The 24,284-nt window shown below is 36.7% G+C and overlaps 1 protein-coding gene across 5 annotated transcripts in view; it reads right to left on the bottom strand.

The window, feature by feature from the left end:
• The window catches only part of LOC150106713 (PHD finger protein rhinoceros-like), a 397,154-nt gene that overhangs the window by 176,662 nt on the left and 196,208 nt on the right, over window positions 1-24,284 (bottom strand). For all 5 annotated transcript variants that reach the window (XM_090392660.1, XM_090392659.1, XM_090392661.1 and 2 more), the window contains one exon: window positions 10,031-10,096. In XM_090392660.1, the coding sequence (XP_090248786.1) occupies window positions 10,031-10,096 (66 nt within the window). The remainder of the gene's footprint in view (window positions 1-10,030; window positions 10,097-24,284) is intronic.

Here is a 24,284-nt window from a genome sequence, read left to right as displayed (position 1 = left end):
AAAAGTTAGGAACATATTTTTAAAAGTACATACTTTCAGAAAATAATATTAAAAAAATTGATTTTTTTGATCCTCTAAATAGTACTGCCTCCTTAAAACTATCAAAAACTTTCAAATTAGCAAAAAGAAAATGCCATAGAGGAAAAACCTGACGTGATAGAGAAAAATTGATTTGATATTTGAAATCAGCGCACCCAAATTGGTAAAAAACAAGTGTCAGATCATAATCAGTAGAAAAATATTTTTTTTTTGTTGGCCAGTGTTATTATTCAGGCCTCCATGGAGCCAAAAGACTAATCGCTGGAGGTCCCTCCTAGGAAACACAAAGTCTATCATACCACTCCTTAAACTCATTGACCATTCTCGCTCTCACCACTCTATCATGCAATGTATTCTACGGTTCAACCACCCTCCATGCAAAGAAACCACTCTTTACTCTCTTGCTCACAGCTTCCTTTTGTAACTTCCAGGGATGGCCCCCTTGTCATCACTCCTTCTCACTGTTCAACCAAGTGAAAGAACTCCCCATCTCTCAACAGTTTAAAAGTCTCAATCATATCACCTCTCTTTCTTCTATCCACCAAACTCTGCAGTCCACATTCCCTCAGCCGATCCTCATAACTAACATTGTACAGTCCTGAAACCATCTCTGTTATCTGCCTTTGTACCCTTTCTACTGTTAATTTATCCCCTTCAAATCCTGGGGACCAAATCTGAGAACAATAGTCTAAGTGTGGTCTGATCAGGGTCTTATACAAAGGAATTATAACTGTTTTATCTCTGCAAGTCAGGATCCTTCTCATTATTGCAGCAATACTCTGTGTTACCTTCACCACCTTTGCAATATGTCCCCTGAATTTCAGGTTTCTATCAATCATCAACTCCAGATCTCTTGTCTTCCCTACTTCCTCCAGTATAGCTCCTCCAATAGAGTATGCAGCTTCCCATCGATGTGTCCCAAACCTCAAGACCTTACATTTTGCTGCATTAAACTGACATCCCCCATCTGTCTAGCTTATTCAAATCCTCTTGCACTATCACATCTGCACTATTACTAATAACCCTTCCCAGCTTCACATCATCCACAAACAACTGAAAATCTCCCTGCAATCCACTGACAATGTCATTGATATAAAGGTTAAACGATATAGGTTCAGTACTGAGCTCTGTGGGACCCTATTTGTCACCTTCTGCCTCCTTGAAACTGCCCCACCATACACAACTCTCTGATACCTATCAGACAGCCAATCCTGAATTCAGCTGACTAACTTGACATCCAAACCCATGTGCTGCAACTTAAATATCAGCTTTTCATGTGGCACCCTGTCAAATGCCTTTGCTAAATCCAAGAAAATGGCAGTATATGCCTTTCCACTCATCTACTGTTCTTGTAACTTGATTATAAAAGGCTAGGATATTACTAAAACTAGAGCACTCCTTCACAAATCCATGTTGACTCTCACAGATAACATTACCCTCATCTGCCCAATGTTGTATATGGTCCCTAACTAATTTCTCCAAGATCTTAACAACTACTGATGACACATAAACTGGCCTATAATTAGGCACTTCCAGTCTGCTACTGCCCTTATGCAATGGCACTATCTTACCTTCCTTCCATTCCCTGGGCACCTTCCCTGTAGCCAGACTTTCATTAAAAAATGAGGTCAAAGGAGCTGTCATTTCTTTAGCACATTCTCTCAAAACTAGTGGTGAAATACCATCCAGTCCCACAGCTTTACTGACATCCAGAATACTCAGTATTTGGAACACACACACACGCACTCCTCCTGCACCTCTAAATCTCGAACCTGCCCTAGTATTAAAATTTACTCCTAAGATCCAAAGAAAATTCCCTAGAATTTTCTTTGGATCTTAGGGCCAATCTCTTCTCATATTCCAGTTCCTCCTTCCTTATCATACTAGTCACTCTCCTGGCCTGTGTCTTATATTATTCATGCATCTGCTTTTTACCTGTCTCCTTACATCTCTTCCATAGCCTCTTTTTTACATACAGTTCCTGTTTAATATTGTTTGTCATCCACTTTACACCAAATTGTGTCCTCTTCTTCACTCATGGAATACAGCTTACTATTGCTGCTAACAAATATTCCATCACAATTTCCTGAGCACTAACGATATCCAGGCATTCCAATTCCTCCCTCCATGTAACTTTCCCAAGTTGATATCTAAGACTATTATAATCACCTGCCTTATAATTCTACATTCGTTCCCATCTCTTTGATACTCCTGCACATCTACTCATCTTCCAAGTCAAAACCATATGGTCACTCTCTCCAACTGGTGGGAGAGATGTCATCTCAGTTATTATCAACTCTTCTATTGCTATGACCAAATCCAAAACTATTGAACCTCTTGTTCCCTCTATTACATGTTGCCTCAGACATTTGTCCCTCAAGAATTCTAGAAATTCATTCCCTTATTGCTATATGCATCTTCCTCTCCCCAGTTTATAGTACTGTAGTTAAAATCTCCATTAACAATCATTCTTCTTGCACTTGCCAAGCTCAACTGTCTAAACATCTCCTGGTCCCCACCTACTGTGCTCCTTGGTTTGTAGCAACACCCCACTAAACATCCTGTCTTGCCCACCTCTACTTCACACCATATGCTTTCAAAATCATTAGTGTCACTGCCTTCCAAAACCTCCACTCTTAGAGGACATAAGTTGTCACTTATTATAAGCAGTACTCTGCCACCACCACCATGCTTTCCCTTCCTATCCTGCCGAAATGCTGTACCCTGCTACTTCTATTCCTGTGATTATATCCTCTTCTGTCAACCACATCTCAGTGATCCCAATAATCTTTAGGCAGGCTGATGCTATCAGTGAAACCAATTCCTCTCCTTTATTCTGGATACTCCTGGCATTAGTATAAAGCATAAAAATGCCACTGTTTCTATACCTAGCATTTTCCCCTCTAGACTCACTGGGCTCAGCGTTACCTGATGTCGTCCCCCTTCTCACAAGTACCCATTCCCACAAAGAGGCCACCCCATGCTACCATCCACTCTGGGTATTCTAGTTTTCCTGCATTGACACACCGACTCGTTCAGAACAGCAATCTCTCCAGATGCCTAAGTCCTTCCTCATTCAAATGCAAGTGGTCTCTCGCATACAATTCCTTTCTGCCCTCAAACGCCTTCTAAGCCATCCATATATTACAATCCTCTCTCTTGACACATTCTAGCTATTATGTTATTCAATATTACTGCTCTTCTGCTCAGCTCGTCACTATCATACCTAGGCAACATGCACACTATCTTTCCTCTCTGCAACTTCTTTCTTACAACCTCAAGCAAGAATCTCCACCCTTTAACCCCTCTTAATTGCCATAGCTACACTTTCTATTGTTCCTCCAGGCAAACACTCCTCACGCATCCTATCTTACTCACCACGGATCACCGAGTCCTCATACATTACACACCTTACTACCTTGTTCCTCGATTGCTCACATGCATCCTTCACTCTCTCTCCTCTAACACTTTCTCTCTGTGTTCCCCCTACTTACCTGCCTTCCTGACATCACTCTATCCCTGGTTCCAGTGCTCCTTCACATTCTTCTCATTCCCTCTCTCTTGCTGTTTCCATTCTCTCCTCTTCTATCATTCCCATAACTCTCTCTCATTCCCTCTCTTGCACTTATCCTATTCTCTCCTCTTCTATCATTCACATAACTCTCTCCCATTCCCTCTCTTCTCCTGTACCTATTTTCTCCTCTTCTATCATTCCCATAACTCTTTATCACTCCTACTCTTATTCGCCTTGCATTTGTCTCTTCCATTCGCCTAATCTCATCTTTCACACTTCTCATCTCTTTCTCCAGTCATTCCACCTCCTCTTTCACTCCTCTGCAAATCAGCCACCCTTATTTGCCATTCATCCTCCCATTGAGACCATCTCCAAAAACTTCACATTTATTCTACCTTTCCACACTCCCCACTCTCATTATTTTATTCATATTTCTATCGCTATTCTCGCCCTCTATCATACCCCACTCATCTCTCTACGTGGAAAATCTTTCACCTCTGACTCAACAAGGTCAGTTATAGTCATTTCTAACTCACCAAGTTCCTCCCATTGCCTGCATTTTGCACATATACATATTTCCCTACTCTCACCTGCCACATATACAACCACTGGGAAATACATTCCACAAGTCCTGCATGATACAAAATTCCATATTATATCACGCAAAATGGAGTCCTAATATGTGGGGAGGACTTGATGATACATCATTTGCAATTTTAGCTGCTGCTGCCGCCATTATTCAAAATAGTGTCGAGGAACTATTGCAACTAAAAGCGAAATAAGTATAAGTGGGTATAACTTAGGTAGAGCTAGACAAGTAAAAGTTAACTATAAGTATAAAACACATTTAAGTATACTAAATATCTAAATAACGAAAACTTATGTTATATTCGTCTTCTCTTCCACCGCTATGATTCCAACCCTATCTTCTACGTAACCAAAAATAAACTATATAGAGACAACAACTAATTCCAAAAAAAACCACCGAAGGAGACAGATGTATTACAGAAAAACAACATAGCACAAATCTCGACAAGAAGTCACACCATTCACTGATTAAAAAAAGCACTTTTTTCAGCACAGCTTAAATTTCCTGCCACGTTCTCCGGCGACTCTAGTGTCACCCAACCACGTACCCATACCAATAAGAAATGTTTCGATGATATGTTCAGTGCAAATGTAAACACTAATCCAACCAAGGAATTAAGCACAGAAATCACGAAGATCATTACGATACATACGATACATCATCAAATTCCTGCCATGTACCCTCAAGGGGTGTACAGGATATGATAGAAATACATGAAATATTTAAATCATTACTAACTTCCTATCTACAATTTTTCCTCCAAATAAGTATGTTACTTGTCAAGACTCCAACATTATCAGATCTTACATTTCTATTGTCTCAGACACTTTTTACCATATCAATCCACCTATATCTTGGTCTTCCTCTGGGTCGTTTTCCTGCCAACCTGGCAGAGAACACCTGTTTTGCTAATCTTTCCACGCCCATTCCGTTTAAATGACCATACCACTTAAGATTAGCTCTGCTAACGCATTCCTGTATGCTGAAAATGTCAAGTTCTTTCCTAATATCCTCATTTTTAATATGATATTGCCATTGATGCCATCTGTTCATGCCCCTGATCTTTCTCAGGACTCTCATATCTGCAGTCTCTAGTCTTTGGTCAAGTGTTTTACTTCTAACCCAGCTCTCAGATCCATAAGTTAAAATTGGTTTGAACACTCTTGTATACAGCTAATTTAGTGTTCCAACTAATTTCTCCCTTATTCCATATGAATTTATTCAATTGACTTCCTACTATACCAACTTGGTTGATTCTGTTGTCTATTTCCATATTTAATTTACATCTTCACTAAAAATCGTGCCTAAGTAGCTGATATATTTTACTTGTTCTATAAGCTCCCCATTCACAATGCAGTTGACATTTTCAATGATTCTGCCTATTTTCATTGTCATTGTCTTGTTATTGCTGACCATCATCCCATATCTATTACAACAGTTATTCAATTTAGTGAGGGGAATCTTGCACACTTGTAGCGGATTTATTTAGAAGTATAACGTAAAAAGAAGTTAATGTCAGCAAAGAGCTGACATTAACGTCTCCAATTTTGATATCAGTTTAATACCACTTTCCTTCATAATGTGATCCATATAGATAATGAATAACAGAGGGGATAATGTACATCCTTGTCTCACACCAGATTTAACATTAAACCATCTTCCTGTACATCCTTCAATTCTAACTACTGACTTACAACTCAAATAAAGACTAAGTATTGCTTGATATAATGCCTGTTTGACACCATACAACTGTAGGGTTTTGAATTGTTTCTCTCTTGGTACCTTGTCATATGTCTTTTTCAGATCTACAAAACTTAAATACAGATCTTTGTTGTTATATTCCCATGATTTCTCAACTATCTGTCGTAAAGTGAAGATCTGATCCTGACAGCCTCTATTTAGTCTGAATCCAGGTTGTTCTTCAACAAGCTTTTCTTCCACAATTCTTCTCAACTGTTTCTCAAGTATACTTGGATAAATCTTACCAGGAACACTCAATAAAGATATACCTCTGTAATTCTCACATTCAATTTTATTTCCCTTTTTATATATGGGTACTATGAGAGCTCTACTTCAATCATCTGGAATTCGTCCCTCAGTCCAGGCCTTCTGAACTATGCAATGCAACCACTGTAAGATTTTTATACCTCCATACTTCAGCATTTCTGGTCTAAAATCATCTACTTCTGCTGCCTCTCCACATTTCAAGCCTTTGAAATGTGGAAAGCAGCAGAAAGAAATTTGAAAAATGGTTTTTCTACTTCATGTATGTATATGTATTCCTGACTGTATGTCTGTTGAGTGTTTTTTACCAATTTGCTATACTACTTGTTTCATTTAGCAAGTTTTCGAAGTAATTACTCCATACTTCAAAGTTATCTTTTTCTCCAGTTTTCATGTCGCCTTTATCATCTCTAATTCCTTTTACAACACTCTTTCCTCCATTTCTGAGCTTCTTCAACAACTTCCACAATATCTTGCCACTTTCTTGATATTTATTTTCTTACCAAAGTCCTCCCATGATTTTTGTTTAGATAGTTTTACACAGTGTTTAGCTTTCTTACATTTGTCTCTGTATTCTCTAAGAGAATACAGAGCCAAATGCTCTTGTATTCTCTGCTGACTTATTTGCCAGGAACTTTTGATATGCTTTCTTCTTTTCCTTCACTGCTTCTTTAACTTCCTGTGTCCACCATAGAGTTCTGATTTTTCTATCCTTGCAAACAACCTCACCACATGCCTCTCTGGCTGAATCAATCAGGGTTTTCTTCAAGGCTTGCCACTGAATCTCTAAGGTTTGGTTCCTGTTCTCAAACTCTTTCATTTTTTCTTGAATAATGTTTGTGTATTTTAGTCTACAGTTATCATATGAGAGCTGTTCAACTTTTATTCGCTTTAAAACTTTCTTACATGTTTTTCTTTTCAAAATGAAATTCAATTTTATCCTGCTCAAGACTAAATAGTGATCACTTACAATTTCAAATCCTCTGTACACTCTGGTGTCCTGCACCAGGGAGAAAACATCACTATCAACAATATCATAGTCAATGAGACTTTTCTTATTTCTTGCCTCTTCTCTCCATGTGAATTTGTGCACATATTTATTTTGGAACATCGTGTTAGTAATAACCAGTCCATGTCCTGAGCAGAAATCCAACAGATATTTGCCATTATTATTAGCTTTGCTGTTTTCTCCAAATTTTCCCAAAATATTTTTGTATGCCTGACAATCATTTGCTACTCTGCTATTTAGATCCCCAACAAGGACCAACGTTTCCTTTTTCATTGTGTCAGTTGCTTTCTCTAAAGCCTCAAAAAATTCCTCCAATTCTACCTTAGTAGAATCTTCTGTAGGACCCTAGGCACAAATAAGTCTCATTGTCCAGTTCCCCATTCTCATATTTGCCCACATCACTCTACTTGAGACTGCCTGCCATTCAAGAAGATTAACCTCGTATTTTGTGTTGAATACTATGGCTACTCCTTCTTTTTCGTGATTGTCATTGCCTGTCATCATTATGATATTTGGCATTATAATAACACAGCAACATAAGAAATAAGAGTGATTGTGTTAGTGTTACTCCATAGGAGAAGAAATGAATACCAGATTGGGGTTTGAATTTCCCAGAAGTCAAAAACACCTACAATATAATTAGAAGGATCACCAGTGATAAAGAGATCTACACTGTTTTTAGAATGGATAGAAGTATCTGGTAGGTATGAGAACAATTTACATAAGATAATTTGTGATAGTAAATGTCTCAACATCTCTACTTGCTTTAGATCTACTGCTCGAAAAAGAAAGCCAATATTAGGAAAGATAAAAATGGAGAAAATGAACATTTAAAGAAAGGAAATCAAAAAAGTTCAGAAAGGTTGGTGTCATTAATGGATAGAGGTGCACAATATATAGCCTCACCCCGTCGAGTCATCCTCTCCTTCCTGTGGTGTGGCCTGTTTCCACAAAATGGGCTTCCAGGTAGTGAAGAAGTTGACCATTGATAACTTTCTCCATTATTTTGATTGGGGTGATAGCAATTGGTTGGTAGTTGGATAGTAGGCTTTTGTCTTCCTTTTTTGGAATGGGTTAGTTTCCATGAGAATGGATAGGTGTCAGCTGAGTACAGAAGATTGAAGAGACGATAGAGGACAGTTGTTAGCTCTGGAGCATAACATCTGAGTACAATATGAGAGATGCCACTGGGACCAGACTACTTTGTAGTGTTCAGCAACTGAGCACCATATGGAGCTCAATTACTGCTATAGAAGGAGGTGATTTACCTTCATCATCTATCCAATACAATTCAGTTGACAAGTCCAAAATTTCCATCTAACCTTCATTCATTCAACATAAATAGATACCTGTTAACGAAACAGACAGATTGAGAGGCTACAAGGGTGGGCTGAAAAGTTGTCGGCCTCGACCATAGATGGCAACACTATCGGCAAGATTTTTTATTCTTTTCTAAGTTGGTATATCTGTCATAAGCATCCATGTGAAACTGCAAGTCATTCTATCAAGTAGTTTGTTTTATACAGCTGTCTGAAGCAAAGTGTTGTCTGTATCCCTTGAAATGGATAAAATTGAGAATCGTGTGGTTATAAAATTCTTTGTAAAAGAAGGTTTAATGGCAAAAGAAATTCATTCAAAGTTCATCAAGGTTTATGGGCACTCTTCTATTTTTGTTTTTAACAATTAAGAAATGGGCTGCCAAATTTAAACATGGCCGTACTAGCTTTGAAGATGATCCCCGTGAAGGACATCCAAAAAGTGCAACACCACCAGAAATCATTGATCAAGTACACGATATGGTATTGGATGATCAGCGAGTCAGAGTGTGTGATATTGCTGAGACTATAGGCATTTCAAAAGAACGTGTAGGATATATTTTACATGAAGAATTGCAAATGAAAAAGCTTTGCGCGAGATTGGTGCAGCGCTTGCTCACCGCAGATCAAAAATACACTCGCATGAAAATCTCTGAACAGTGGTTGGAGCGTTTTAACAAGAATAAAGCTGATTTTGTGCATCGATTTATTACTATGGATGAGACTTGGTTTCACCATTACACACCAGAATCCAAACAGCAGTGAAAACAGTGGACAGAAGCCTGTTGTTCGGTGCCAAAGAAGACAAAGTCAGTTCCATCAGCAGGAAAGGTCATGGCATTGGTGTTTTGGGATGCTAAAGGCATTTTGTTTATTAATTATCTTGAATAGGGTAAAACAAAAACTGGGAAATATTATTCTGATCTTTTAACCAAACTAAACAAAAAAATTTGTGAGAAAAGACCCGGTTTGCAGAAGAAAAAAACATCTTTCATCAGGACAATGCACCTGCCCACAAAGGTGTTTTGGCAATGGGAAAATTAAGGGATCTGCGCTATGAATTGTTGGAATATCCACCCTGTTCCCCAGATTTGGCTGCCTCTGACTTCTATCTATTCCCAAAACTAAAAATCTTCCTTGCTGGTCAGCATTTTTCTTCAAATCAAGAGGTAATTGCAGCTGTAGAGGGGTATTTTGCAGATCTTACCGAGAACCACTACAGGGACAAGATAATGGCACTGGAGCATCGCTGAAATAAATGCATTTGTCTTAAGGGAGATTATGTTGAAAAATAAAAATAATTTTGAAATTATAAATTTGTTTTTTCATTGTTAGACCAAGAACTTTTCAGACCACCCTCGTATACGATGCTGCGCTATGCTGAAAATCAGTAACATAACACATCCAACTCTTATTATAAGAAATTCATCCTCCACAACAAACTACCAAAAAAGGTGCACAATAATGCTATTTTAAAGAAAACTTTCCATGTAATGAAAATCAACTTCATTTTAAAAATTGAGAAACTATGTGATAAAAAAAAAGGTTAATAAACTTACAGAACACTGGATACATGCTCCTACTTTTTCTTTGCAGAGCGAACACACAAGTGACCACCTACTAACCTAAAAAAAAAAAAAACAGAATGGATAAGATTAGTTCAAACATCTTTCCTAAGAGATGTTTTAAATTTTCTTGATTTAATTGGAGTTATTTCATAAATAAAACAGATAATCAGAATTACCTTATGGATGTAAAAAATATAAAAGAAGCTAATACTCATTAGCAAAGTTCAGTGTGAATTCAGGCTGCACCTATATATTACTAAACCGTTTTGAGTCAAATTTAGTAATTAAATGATGGTTCACCAAGTGATTTAAGAAAACAGGAGAACATATCTTACTGATTTAACTAGAGTCAGAAAAAAAAAAAAAAAAGTAAGATCTATCTAAAATGTTAATCTTAGGTAGACATTACTCTGAATTTTTTTTATTTTGTATTTTATGTTTATGTTTATTTTATTTATTATTTATTTATTTCAAGGCTATACAGTGGAAGGTCAGTATGTTTAACGCTCCTATGAAATTTATGATTTTTATCTGTTTTATTGTTATTTTCTTAGAATAATTAGATTTTACAGGAATTTTATTGCCGATGTTCATGTCTTTATAGTATTTGATGGAATACTGTTAATATTAAAATAAACTTTCCAAAAAATTACATTCTTATTCTTGTTGAATTCTTTATTCAGGTGTAAGCAAACAAAGTTTGCATGTGAAGTATCCTCATGACTAGGCTACTTGTAATACAAGCTGATGACATCAACTTGCCTTAGTATCCCATAATGCAAAGCATACATCTTTTCAACGTGTATAATGCTCTGCATTATAGGAAGGATCTCTCTTCTGGGTCTGGCTCCCACAAATGAGATATCAATTATGGTCGAAACCAGTCTGGTTAGCGATTCTTTTCATAATGCAGAGTATTACATACATCCAAAAGGATGTGTGCATTGCATTATGGGATACATCAATTTGACTTTTCAATTTCAAATAAAATGCGAAGTCATCAGACTTTATATACAAGTAGCTTAGTCATGAAGATACTTCACAAGCAAACTCTATTTCCTTATCGATATAAAGGATTAAACAAGAACATAATTTAATAAACACAAAACTTATTCTTATATAAGACCATCTATTTAATACAACTATGTACAAGAATGACTACTAGTTTCGCTAGCCTACTGTCTAGCTTTGTCAAGACTAAAAAAGGTGAGCAAAAAAATAATAAATGCAAAAAAAAAAAAAAAACTGAACTAATATAGAACCGTTTATAACGGTTAGTACACCAAATTTAACAGCTCGCGTGACAATGTGTGCATGTAGCGAGATGCTTCAGTTATTACTGTGAACACGCGTTATAGTTATTAGCGTACTGTAGTTCTGCTAAACTTAATTTGAATTAATCAGATTTTTCCATGTATCTTTCAATACTGCTCCTTGATTTCGGTTAAGGTTGTTTCCTGTTCATAGGACCACTGCCGCTTCTTTGAATATTCTGGATCTGTAATCATCCTCTATATATGGCATAGGGCTGTTTTCCCAATCTATCGCATGGTTAGAAGTTGAGAAGTGATGTGCCAAGTCTGAGGTATCTACTCTGTTGTGATTAACATCCCCAACGTGTTCTTTCTGTCTAATTTCCAGGCTTCTTGAAGTTTGGCATATGTAGGAAAGACCACAATTGCATGGAATTCTATAAACACCTGCATATTTGAAAAATGGAACACAATCTTTAGGGTGATCTTAAAAATTGTCTAATGGTTGTAGTTCGGTTTGAACACAACTCTGATGTTGTAAGGCTTTAAAATTCTAGCTATTTTGGTGGAGACTGAACTAACATAGGGGATGACAACTGATAAAACGTACTGAGTAGCTATTCTATGTTGTTGGAGATTATTTTTATAAAGCAATTTGTTGATTATGTTCGAAGGATAACCATTTTGAGAAAGCATTTTCGATATTTGAGAAAGTTCAGTATGAACATCTTCTTCATCTGTGATTATGTTTTGGGGGCTCTTTTCCGTAACATATGGATGATGCTGTATTTTTGTGTATGATGATGATCGGAAGTAAAATGCAGATACCGTCCAGTATCTGTTGGCTTTTTATATATAGTAAGTTTAAAATGATCATTTTCTTGTCTTTTGACCAGAATGTCTAAAAAAAGGTAGTTTTGATTGTTTTCCAATTCCAAAGTAAATTTGATTTTGTTATGAAGCGAGTTGATTTTATCTAAAAACACATGTAAGCTTTCTATTTTTGCTTTCCAAATGATAAAAACATCATCAACATATCTCCACCAGATTGATGGTTTTGGAACAATGTTGGTTAGAATTTCATTCTCTAGTTTTTCCATGAACAAATCCGCACATGGTGGTGACAGGGGACTACCCATGGCCAGACCCCTCCAATTGTTGATAAAAGATGTTGTTGACTTTAAAGAAATTGGACTTCAGGCAGTGATTGAAGAATTGTGTGATATCTCTAGGAAAGAGATCCTTTATAATGTTAATGACCTCCTCAACTGGAACGTTCGCGAATAAGGAGACCACATCCAAACTGGTCATTAGCCTATCGTTCTTGAGTTTCTCAACAAAGTGTTGAGCGTTCTTCAAATAAGACTCTGTTTGTCTGATATTTCCTTTAAGTAGGTTGGCAAGGTGCTAATAGATATGTGGGGGAGAATCTGCCATCAACGATTGAATGCAGTAGAACTTCTTTATGCACTTTGGGAGCACCATAGAGGCGAGGTGTTATTGGATGTGAAGATTTAAATTTTCTTTTTAACTCTTCAGGCCAACTATTCATGTTCCGAATTAGAAAAACATAATTTCTTGGAAAGTTCAATTTACTTTGTGACCAAGTGAACAAACTTTTCTACAAATATTAAAGTAGTATTGAAACTGATGCCAAAACCTTTTGCAAGAAAAACAGAACAGCAAGAAAGAGGAATGCAAGTGAAATTGTTAACAAGGTGGCTTTCTCCACTGAACAGAATCATGCCATTTTGGAAACTTGTAAGAATATCGAGTATGAATTAACTTTGGAAATATCTGGAGTAAGGAAATCATTAGATGGATGACAAGGAAACTAGAATAGGTTTAAAGCAATTAAGAGATATCAGAAGGACAAGAAGGATAACCAGTAAAAGGAGAAACAGAAATCCATTCAATCAGTTAAGATTTCAAATAAAGACAATCAGGTAGGAAAAATCAATTATAAAAAGGATAATATATGGTATTGAGTATCAATCATAAACATGCATTTGATCATTGTGTGATTATTTCTAGTTTTCTGGGTGCTAAAATCAAAAATGTAACAAACGTAATTGAAAAGCAGAAAGGAAAAATAAAAGAGATGGTAGTTTTGGTAGGAACAAATAATTTGTCTGGTAATAAATACAGTATGCGAGAGGATGTGAAAGGAATGTTGGAAGAAGCAAGAGTGAATAGTGAAAGTTGGATGAGATGTGAAAGTTAGAGAATGGTTAATATATCACCTAGATATGATAAGAAGGATGAAGAAGAAAAAGAAGGGCTATGATGGCAAACGATTTGATGCAGGCTGTGTAGAAAGAATTATTGTGAGTATTTTGATGTGTGTATTGAGTATGAGGACAGTATGGATTTGTATAAGAGGAATGGCCTACACTTCAATGCATATGGCATCAGAAGTCTGGAAAAATTATTAACTGGACCTAATAATACAGCGAAACTAGATTGTGATGGGAGGAATGGTGAGAAAATCTGAAAGAGCAAACATGTTATTTAACTGTATGAATGAGAAGAATACGCATTATCATGAAAAGAGTTATGAGTAAAAAAAATTACTGTGTGGTTGTTCATTTCAGACTTATTAAGCAAGTGCATGGATGTCAGAATAATTAAGGCATTAGATAAGAATACAGATCTGGAAATTATCCAACAGTCATGCAGGCTACTGAAGTGAGTATACAAACAAGCATACAGGTAAAGTAAAGTAAATTTGCTATTATGTCTGTACACAAATGACAGGAGATCAAAAACAAAGAGGTAAAGCTTATTGCCTTGGTAAGCACTTTGGAACCTCAGATAGTAGGCATTAGTGAGACCTGGGTATGGTATACTAATTAGTATTATGTTTTAGATCTGAAATAGGCGACTTCAAATTTTACATGATGTCACTATTCCAGAATCTAACAATTAACAAAAAATATATATGCATACTTATCTTTTAGCGCAGTGTAACTATGTTTTTTTTTTGTAACAACATCTCGTATGATAAACTGTGAATTATGTGAATTTAAATTAATGTATCTATATGTCTAGCATGAATGTAAGTTAGCAAAAAGGGGCAGCTGTGAGAGAAATCGTTAGTGAAATATTATAAATGAAAGAATGCATATTATTCAGCAACATAGGGCAAAGATCACCCTAATGCTATAAGAGCAGCGTAAGCACCTGTGAACATCACATCTGAGAAGACATCATGATGCATACGTTCCCGAAAACAAGAAGTCCCGTATGTTGATCGGTGAAGTCACCCAGCCTGAGACCAATGGGTGAGACGATAAAAGAAATTAAAACTCGGAAAGGTGGCGCTCTAGGGGAGTGTATAAAACCCGTGACACAGAAGTAAATCACCCCGTTTTTTCTTGTTCCTGCATTTCTCTTCGTGTGCTCCAAGAGTTCATCACAGTTCAGCTCTCATTTTTGAGGGCTGACTTACGAAAGGATCCGGCATGACACCGCAGCAGATTTCGGCAAGATCAACTGTAGGCCGTCAATGAGAGGGCAATCGACGTAAAACCTTAGCAGAGAGATAGCGCCCAACTCAGGTGAGCACGTGTAACCCACGTGGTGATAAGATCGAGACAACCAGAATCGAAACAAAGAAGGAAGGACGGAAGAAAACCGATAAAGAATAGATAAGTACTCTCACTTGTTCTAGCCCCTTTGAGAATTGACTAACAGTGTTAAGAGAATGCATCTTAAAATTTGTAATGGAAGAAAGAGTGAAGAACTAAGATTTATGTAAATGACTATGCTTTTGAAATGAACTTTAAGACCTTTCAGTTAGATAAAGATTCTGTCGTAATTAATCCGAGAGAGATTATAAATGTGCTAAAATGCCTTAATGTCCAATTGAGCTGTAATTAAGAATGTATTATATGTTGAGTTATTGAATTTGCTAACATTTTGAAGTCAATGCATAATTGTTTTAAAAGTGAGAGGGTGAGAGAAAGGTAGAAGAATTGATATAGAATTGATAACTACTTTAACTTGTATGGCATTATATAATGAGTTTAATAAATATTTTGGTTCCTTACTTACATGTGTTTCTGATCATGATGACTGACCCTTCATAAAACTTCGAACCTGTGATCGTGTGTGCGTGCGGGAATACCCCAAATAAAAGTAGTAGGGCACGACTGCAAATAAAATAAGCCAGAGAACCCAAGACTTCTAAGAATTCAGTTAACATTATTAGTGGCACCTGATAATCTATGTTTATCCTAAAGGTTAAGTTTATCTCTAACTTTAAGGCCCAGGCTGGCACAGATAAAAAATAAATTTTGCCTGAGTAACCAGGATAACTCATAGAATTCAGGGAATAGGTAATCTCTGGTGGCCCTTAAAAGGTTAAATTACGTAAGAAAAGGTATAAAAGAAGCGAGACATAACGATGACTAAAATTAATGAAGATCACATAACAAATGACGCAACTGACTTAACAAAGAGGTACATGAGATAGAACTTGATATAGTGGCTAAAGTAGGAAAGGATAAAGTTAATTATATTGCCTCGATATATCAATATCAGAGATATCCGACGCAACAATGTGTAAAGGCTAGAGTATTAGAAAGGATCAGAGAGAAGAGGGTATGCTGCTGAAGATATAGGATGATTTGAATCCAGTTAAGGATAGAAAGTTATGACTGCAATACTAGTAAGAATTTTCCATGTGGCAGTAAGTTTGAAGCCATCTAGTGTGAGCTGGAATCTAACAAGATCAAATTAGCAGTGAGTTGTTACAGATGTAGCAAATCAGTTGTTACATCTGTAATCAGAAGCCGAAATGTACAAAATAAACATGACAGGTGTGAAATAAGTAATTATCATGGGTGACTTGCATTATCTGAACAATGAAATCTCATAAAAGATATGAACCCAAATTTATTTAGCTGTTAAGAAAAAATATCCTCAAGCAGCATGTGACACAAGGAAACTGAGGTCAAAGATTATCAGATCTGATTATAGTATCTGAACAGATTTTAGTTAAAGATATAACTGTTCTGCCTTCAGACGGTGACAGTAATCATGCTGTACTGACTTGGGAAGTGGCCAAGTTTACAGATGTCCCATTTAGAAAAGGTTGCTTGCTGAACTACAAAGCAGGAATTATGACCAACTGAGGAGTACATCAAGTTTTGCCTATGGTATTATTTGTTGGGTAGGTAGGATGTCAGCAGTACATAGGAAGCATTTAAAAAAATACTTAAATTCTTTCTTTTAGGGTTACACGGTGATCAGCACTCATATTTGTAGATTTAAAAATAAAAATACTTAAATGATGCAATATCAGAATGTGTTTCTAGAGTTTGGATTTGTAAGGAGTGAAATGGATATGTAATCTTACCGAGCAAGAGATTTGTAAGAAAAACATGATGTGGAAGGAACACTATATACATATGGATAATGTCAGTTATGAAAGTTATAAGAAGCAGGTGAGAAGAGTTACAATTGTGTGCAGAAAGCCAAGGTCTGAGTATGAAAAGAAATTGACTCTGCAAGCTAAAGACAATCCTAGCCTCTTTATAAGGCCATGATACAATCTCACTTGGACTAGTGTGGGCAGGTCTGGTTTCCTGTTTTCCACAGTGATGTTGATACAGTTGTAGGTTTGTGAATGGTCAAGACTGAGGGCAATACTTGATTTTGTTTCCAAGTGGAGATTATGAACAAGGTCTAGCAGAAAGTAACAAGACAAAATTCGTATAAATTGTGTATTCAATTAATCATCTGATACATCATGGTCACCTTCAAAGTAACTCCCCACCTGCATGAAATGCACTGGTTCTAATGTTCTTTCTATGAGGTATAACAGGATTGACCCCTGCCACAGCTCTTCAGATGTTTTCTACAGTCTCAAAATGGGTAGCTTTCATCTTATGTAAGCCATTGAATATGATGAAGGCCATTGAACATTAGATTGCATTTTTTGGCTAAAAACTTATGAATTGACATCGTAGAATGAGAAAATGCACTGTTATGATGCAATCTCCAGACACACCCATAAGATGTGTTTCTGCTATCATTCAATAACTTTTTTGCAGTAAATTTGATTGACAGTAACTCAGGAGGTAATTGGCCAATATTCAACCCATTTCTAAGAAGAGCAACAAATCATTGCCATCTAACTATCACTCTATCTCGCTCACCTATCTGAAGTGATGGAGAAAACCATCAATTCTCAACTCCTACACTACCTTGAAGTCACCCAGCTATTAAGTGACCACTAGTACGGATTCCGTCGCTGCTGATCAACAGGAGATCTACCCTCATATATCACCCTAGACAAATGCAATGGAGAAATTTGGTGAATCTCTAGTCCTGTTGGCTGAAGGGATACACTAACTACTCGGCCACCCATGCCAACATTTAAAGTGTTCAAAGTGTTATATTAAGATTAATTAATTGATTTTAATATTTCAGGTCAATTATTTATTTCCAAAAGTAATTGGAAATAAATAATTTTGCTTTAATTCTTGTGTATACATGTAATATTATTTAAACTCTATTGAGGACAGCACTATCATGTCTATTAGTGAATTTCTTATTCCAAAATTTTAGTTAACCACCTACCCACACACACTTCTTCGATGTACCTATTGCAGATCTTCATATGATGCTTTTTTTCAAAAAAAAATATCCCCTCAGGGAATAGGCAACCAGAATCTCCTCTACATCCAAGCATTTAGGAAGGTTTTTTTTTCTCCACTTGGTTAGACTATAATAAATTTAGTTTAATTCTTTATCCAAGTGTAAGCAAACAAAGTTTGCACCTGAAGTATCTTCAGGAGTGAGGCAACTCGTGGTAAAGGCAGACTAAGCTCGCATCACTTGTCTTAGTATCTCCCATAATGCAAAGCACATCTCCTTGCAGACATTTATAATGCTATGCATTAAGGGAAGGGCCACTATCCAGACCAGTTTCGACCTTTATTGAGGTCTCATCAGTGGAAGCCAAATCCAGAGGTGGTGATACTAAGGTGGAAGTAATGGAGAAGTCATATTTACCTATACGAGTTGCCAAAAGGTGTCTCACCTTATTATTAAATTACTCTGGATTAGAGAAAGGTGTCGGAAGTTTTTTTTCCTCCACTTGGTTAGACTATAATAAATTTAGTTTAATCCTTTATCCAAGTGAGCAAACAAAGTTTGCACCTGAAGTATCTTCAGACGCAACCTTCAGGCGAAAGGATTAAACTAAATTTATTATAGTCTAACCAAGTGGAGAAAAAAAACTTTCAACATCTTTCAATAATCCAGAGTAATTTAATAATAAGGTGAGACAACTTTTGGCAACTCGTATAGGTAAATATGACTTCTCCATTACTTCCACCTTAGTATCACCACCTCTGGGTCTGGCTCCCACTGATGAGACCTCAATAAAGGTCGAAACCGGTCTGGGTAATGGCCCTTCCCTTAATGCATAGTATTACACATGTCTGCAAGGAGATGTGCTTTGCATTATGGCAGATACTAAGACAAGTGATGAGATCTTAATCCACCTTTACCATGAGTCCCCCATAATAATCACTCAACCTGTACTCATTTTACTAATTTGGCAATGCATGTCTTCCAGATCATCTGTGGAACTCCCAGGCCTATAGCAACAATCAACTGTATATTTTGTCTTACTGGCCTTAATTTCGCACCAAATTGCTTCAAATGAATAGCCACTCTGCCACCTGTCTCCAATTCTTTTTGGTTGCAATTCATCTGCTATCATCAGAAGTACTTCTCCCCCCATCCTATCTTCTCTGTCTTTCCTGAAAATACTAAACCCTTCACATTCAATCCCTGTAACTACATCATCTACTATTAGCCAAGTCTCACTAATGCCTATAACTTCTAGCAAGGTTGAACTAACCAATGCCAAAAACTCCTCCCTCGTGTTCCTATACTTCTGGCATTAGTATATAGAAACTTCAGCATCCCTTTACTTTCTAAATTGACTACCCCCATTCAATATTTTTGCTTGAGAGACTAGATTCCTCACTTGATCATTCTCACACTCACTCACTTCATGGGTTACCTTCACACAAATTCATCTGCTTCCCCCTAATTGCTTAAGTTTCTCTGAATGATGAATTTGCACTCAGCATGCTGAACACAGCTCTCTCCAGCCACCTAATACCAAAACCATTTAGACTCAGCCCATCAGCATTGTATAAATCCTTCTTTCTGTCAAACAGAGACCACAGATCCACAAATTGCCCTTCTCCTTAGTTTTGCCTCCATCATAGTGTGGTAGGAAACTTACAATCTTCACTTTCTCATTCTCCCATTTTGCCTCTTCTGACAACTAATTTACATCCTCCCTCATAGAATACTTCTCGCCTCTCAAATCATTTGTACCAACCAAGACAATCATTTCCTTTAACTTACCTTTTTTTGCATCTGGATGGCATGGCTAATATTGTGAATTTTTGCACCCAGGAAACATGATTTTGTCATATTTTTGTTACATAAGGGTTTTGCAAGAATGTGCAAGGGAACTGGCAATGCCTCTGACTGGACTCTTTAATTTAAGTCTCAGCTCTGGTAGATCTCAAAAGGAGTAGACAGATGGCAAAATAATTCCTTGTATAAGGGAGATTCTAAGAGTACTGCAGTAGCAAATTATACACCATCAGTACCTCAAGCATAGTGGTAAAAGTACTAGAAAAATTGGTCAAAAAGAGAATTCAAGAATTGGTAGATAAAAATATGATACTGTATGAGGGTTAACATGGCTTTGTGAAGGGTGAGTCATGCATTAGTGATTTACTAACTTTTTATAATAGAGTAACAATGATAAAAGAAATGGTTACATGATGATTTTGCAAAGGTTCAGTGCTGAGACCACTGCTCTTTAATTTGTACATAATTATATAAAAAATAACCTGAAAGGAAATATTCAGTTTTTTCTGATAATGCTGAATGAGACAGAGTAACAGTTAATCAAGGCGAAGTGGAGAGCTTGCAGGATGATTTAAATAGGCTGTCAGTATGGGTAAAAGATAATTTGTGTCAGTTTAATGTAGAAAAATGTAAAGTTATGTATTTTGGAATAAATAGATTACAAACGATGTATCACATCAATGGCACTGTACTCCAGGAAACAGATGAAGCTAGAGATTTAGGGCTGGTGGTAGACATAGAGTTAAAGTTTAGAGGACATATTGCTAAGGTTGCCCATAAGATTACTTGGCTATTGAAGAACACATTAACATGTAGAGATAAGGTAGTTGCTATTCCTCTTTATAAGGCCTTGCTATGCAAACATCTGGATTGCTGTGTTCAAGTCCCTGGGTTTCTTGGGGATGAGGAAGCAGTGGAGAGGATTTAGAGGTAAGTGACCAAGATGGTGAGTGGCCTGTGGATTGTAGAAGTTGCTTGATAGGAGAACAAGAGGGGACATGATAGAAACATTTAATTTGCTTAAATGTTTCTATCATATCCCCTCTACTCTTACCCACTTTTAACTTTTACCACCATACTCAAGATACTGATTGTTCTATAATTTCTCCTGAATAGGATTGATGCAGGGGAAATGCTTCAGCACTTGGCTAGAGGGACTATAGAACAAGGGCAGGGGGGGGGTCATACCTGAAAGTTGAATAAAGGTATGATTAGTAGGGGTGGCAAGGACTCGATTTTTTTGCTTGGAGAGTTGTGGATGAGTGAAATGGGTTGTCAAAGTCAGTTGAGAGCTTGGTATAAACAATCACATCATCAACCAGTCCAACAGCATGGAATTTTCAAAACACTTAAACTTCTGTAACCAGAGGTATTTGTTCAAGTGACATGGCTGTTATCACAGAGCTCCACTACCTTCACCATGCTTTTCTAGGTGATTCTGCAGTCCCTTCAAAACTAATAAAATACTACACACTTCCTACCTACCTCTCCCCAAACACACAAGCCCAAAGCACTACTAATCTTATCTTATATTTATTATTATTTTTTTTTTATGTGGTTACCACCCACAAAAGGTTATTACTAAACCTATAGTACATTTGCATCATGGGTGAGCAAGGATTTTTTCCTCCGATTTTTTTTAAAATATATTTTTTGTGTAATTATTTTGTTTATTTTCCATTGTCCAGAAACTATGCTCTAGAGACCAAATATGGAACTTTTTCATCCAATAAGCAGGGAGGTCTCACACCAGGCAATGAAATTAATCTTCCACCTAAAGGCAATCACAAACATCTATGCTCATGGTGGGATTTGAACCCATGACCCGTTGGTTGGAGGGTGGGTACGCTAACGCTGTCAAAGGATAATGATTGGCCAACCAGGCCAGCATATATACCAATATCATCAGAGAGTAGTACATAGTGAAATGGAGTCTAGGAGAATGATGGTGACTCAGGGTTAGGTACTAGGGCTACCACTCTTTAATTTTTTTTTTTTATGAGTGACATAGAGAAAGATTTAAGTGGGGATATTCAGTTGTTTGCTGATGATACACAACTGGGAAGAGCAACAGTTGATAAAGATGATGTAGATATTCTGCAGGATGATTTAAATAAATTGACATTGTGATCAAAGGATAATGATTATCAATTTATGCAAAATGTAAGGTTATGAACTTTGGGTTCAAAAGGTTGCAGATGGTATATCATATTGATGGTATTGGTTTGCAGGAAATTGATGAGGCTAGGGACTTGGGGATAACAGTGCACAAATAGTTGAAGTTAGGAGGGCATATTGCAAAAGTTGGTAAAATAGCTCAATGAATTACTTGGATGTTGAAAAACATGCTAACAAGTAAAGATAAGGAATTTATTATCTGTACATTGAAATGTTCTTTTCGACCACTAATTATATACAAAACACATATAAACTGGGTTTAACTCGGAGTTTTTTTTATCGTAAAGTAATAGCCTACTAGTTTTGCCGACTTGACTGTTGGTTTCATCTGGGCATACAAGGTGACAAAATAATTTAAAAAAAGATCATAAAACAAGTTAAGGATATCAGGTTATAACATAAACGAATATTAAATATTAACTAAATTCACATCAAATGCATGGAGCGTGTATGTCATCAGTCATTGTTATACATGTACGATCTATAACTGGTAGCAAAATTGAACTCTGATGTGTTGAGTGATCTTATGAGACTTTTCCATATGTTACCAAGGATCATCCCTTGGTTTCTGTTCAGGCTACCTCTTGAACGGATAACTACTGCAGCTTCTTTGATGTTGCGGGAACGAAAATCTTCTTCCAAGTACGGCATAGTACTTTTATCCCATTCAATGTTATGAATGGTATTAGAAAAATGGACTGCCAAGCCAGAATTGTCTTCTCTGTTGTTATTAATATCCTCGATATGTTCTTTCTTTCTTATCTCTAGACTTCTAGACATTTGTCCAATATTATTTAAACCACAAGAGCAGGGAATGTTGTAAACTCCAGGATGTTTATAGAAAGCATTTTTGCCCTTAGGTGATCTTAACAAGTTGCGGATAGCCTTTATTGGTTTGAAAGCCACTCGGATCTCATAAGGTTTGAGCATTTTAGCAATTTTCTGTGAAGATCCAGCAAAAGGAATGGAAATTGAAGATCTGTTGTGGGCATCTTGAGTTTGTTGTTGTTGGGAGGGGTTGGAGAAAAGAATCTTATTTATGAAATTTTTTGGATAGCCATTGTTTATCAGAGGTTTGAAGATGAGCATGTTTTAAAGTTTTGTCATCTCTTGTGATGCAAGATGCTCTCTTTTGCAACATATAAAATACTCAACTTTTGTGAAATGTGATGAAGAAAAATGCAGGTAATGGCCAGTGTGGGTCGGTTTGCAGTAAACCTTTAAGTCAATATTGCCATCCATTTGTTTTGTCTAGAAATGGCAATTTTCTTTCTCTGTCGAGTTCTAGGGTAAATTTGATATTTTGATGAAATGAGTTTATTTTAGTTGGGAATTCAAATAGTTCTGCTTTTGTATGTTTCCATATGATAAAAATATCATCGATGTATCTTCACTATACTGATGGTTTTGGATCTAATTGTGACAAGATGTCTTTTTCAAATTTCTCCATAAACAACTCAGCACATGGGGGAGATAGAGGGCTACCCATCACAAGACCCAAAGATGCCAAGATGAAGCCAACAGTCAAGTCGGCGAAACTAGTAGGTTATTACTTTACAATAAAAAAACCTCCGGCCAGTTAAACCCAGTTTATATGTGTTTTGAATTTATTATCTCTCTTTAAAAGGATATGATTTGGACACCTCTTGACTACTGTGCACAGATTTGGTCACCTGGATTTCTTGGGGACAAGGAGGTGGTCGAGAGGATTCAGACAAGTGACCAAGATGGTGATAGGTCTGTATAATAATGCTCCCCATGAGGATAGGTTGAAGGTTTGTGGGTTACAAAATTTAGTTGATAGGCAGAAAAGAGCAGACATGATAGAAACTTTTAAGATATTAAAGGGATTTACAAAACTGATGCAAATGAAATTTTCAACATATGGTAAATTGTCGGAGAACTTGGGGTCATCCATGGAAGTTGTGTAAGAGTGTGGTGAGTAAAGGGTGTGCAGACCAGACTAGTGAAAAGAGTGAAAAAAATTAATTGCCAGAATTGGTTGCGAGTTCCCTGACAGTGAATGAATTCAATAATATAATAATAATGAACAAATATCAAATATATAATCTACTTATTGTAGCCAGAGTTTAGGTTTGTGTGTGGTAGTGTAGTGTACTTGGTTTAGATACATTTATTCTTTTTTTTTTTTTTAATCCCACTCACAAAAGACTGTAAGCCTATAATGCATAAGTATTAGTAGTATGAGTGAGCTAAGGGTTAGATTATCCAGAAACATTACTCTAGAGACCAAACATGGACTTTATGAAGCCTTTTCTTGACAAAGTGGTGTCACACTCTGGGATAAGAAATTTATCTCCCATATAAAGACATTCCCAACACATCCATGTCCACAGGGAAATCTGAATCAATGGCCTGTTGGAGAGAGCAAGAGCTCAGCC

Source organism: Typopeltis vanoorti, chromosome 5 (assembly GCF_054136105.1).
Source record: "Typopeltis vanoorti isolate ZY-2024b chromosome 5, IOZ_Tvanoo_1.0, whole genome shotgun sequence".
Lineage (NCBI taxonomy): Eukaryota > Metazoa > Arthropoda > Arachnida > Uropygi > Thelyphonidae > Typopeltis > Typopeltis vanoorti.
Note: the sequence above shows the minus strand (reverse complement) of the source record. Positions and strands in the feature narration are given on the sequence as shown.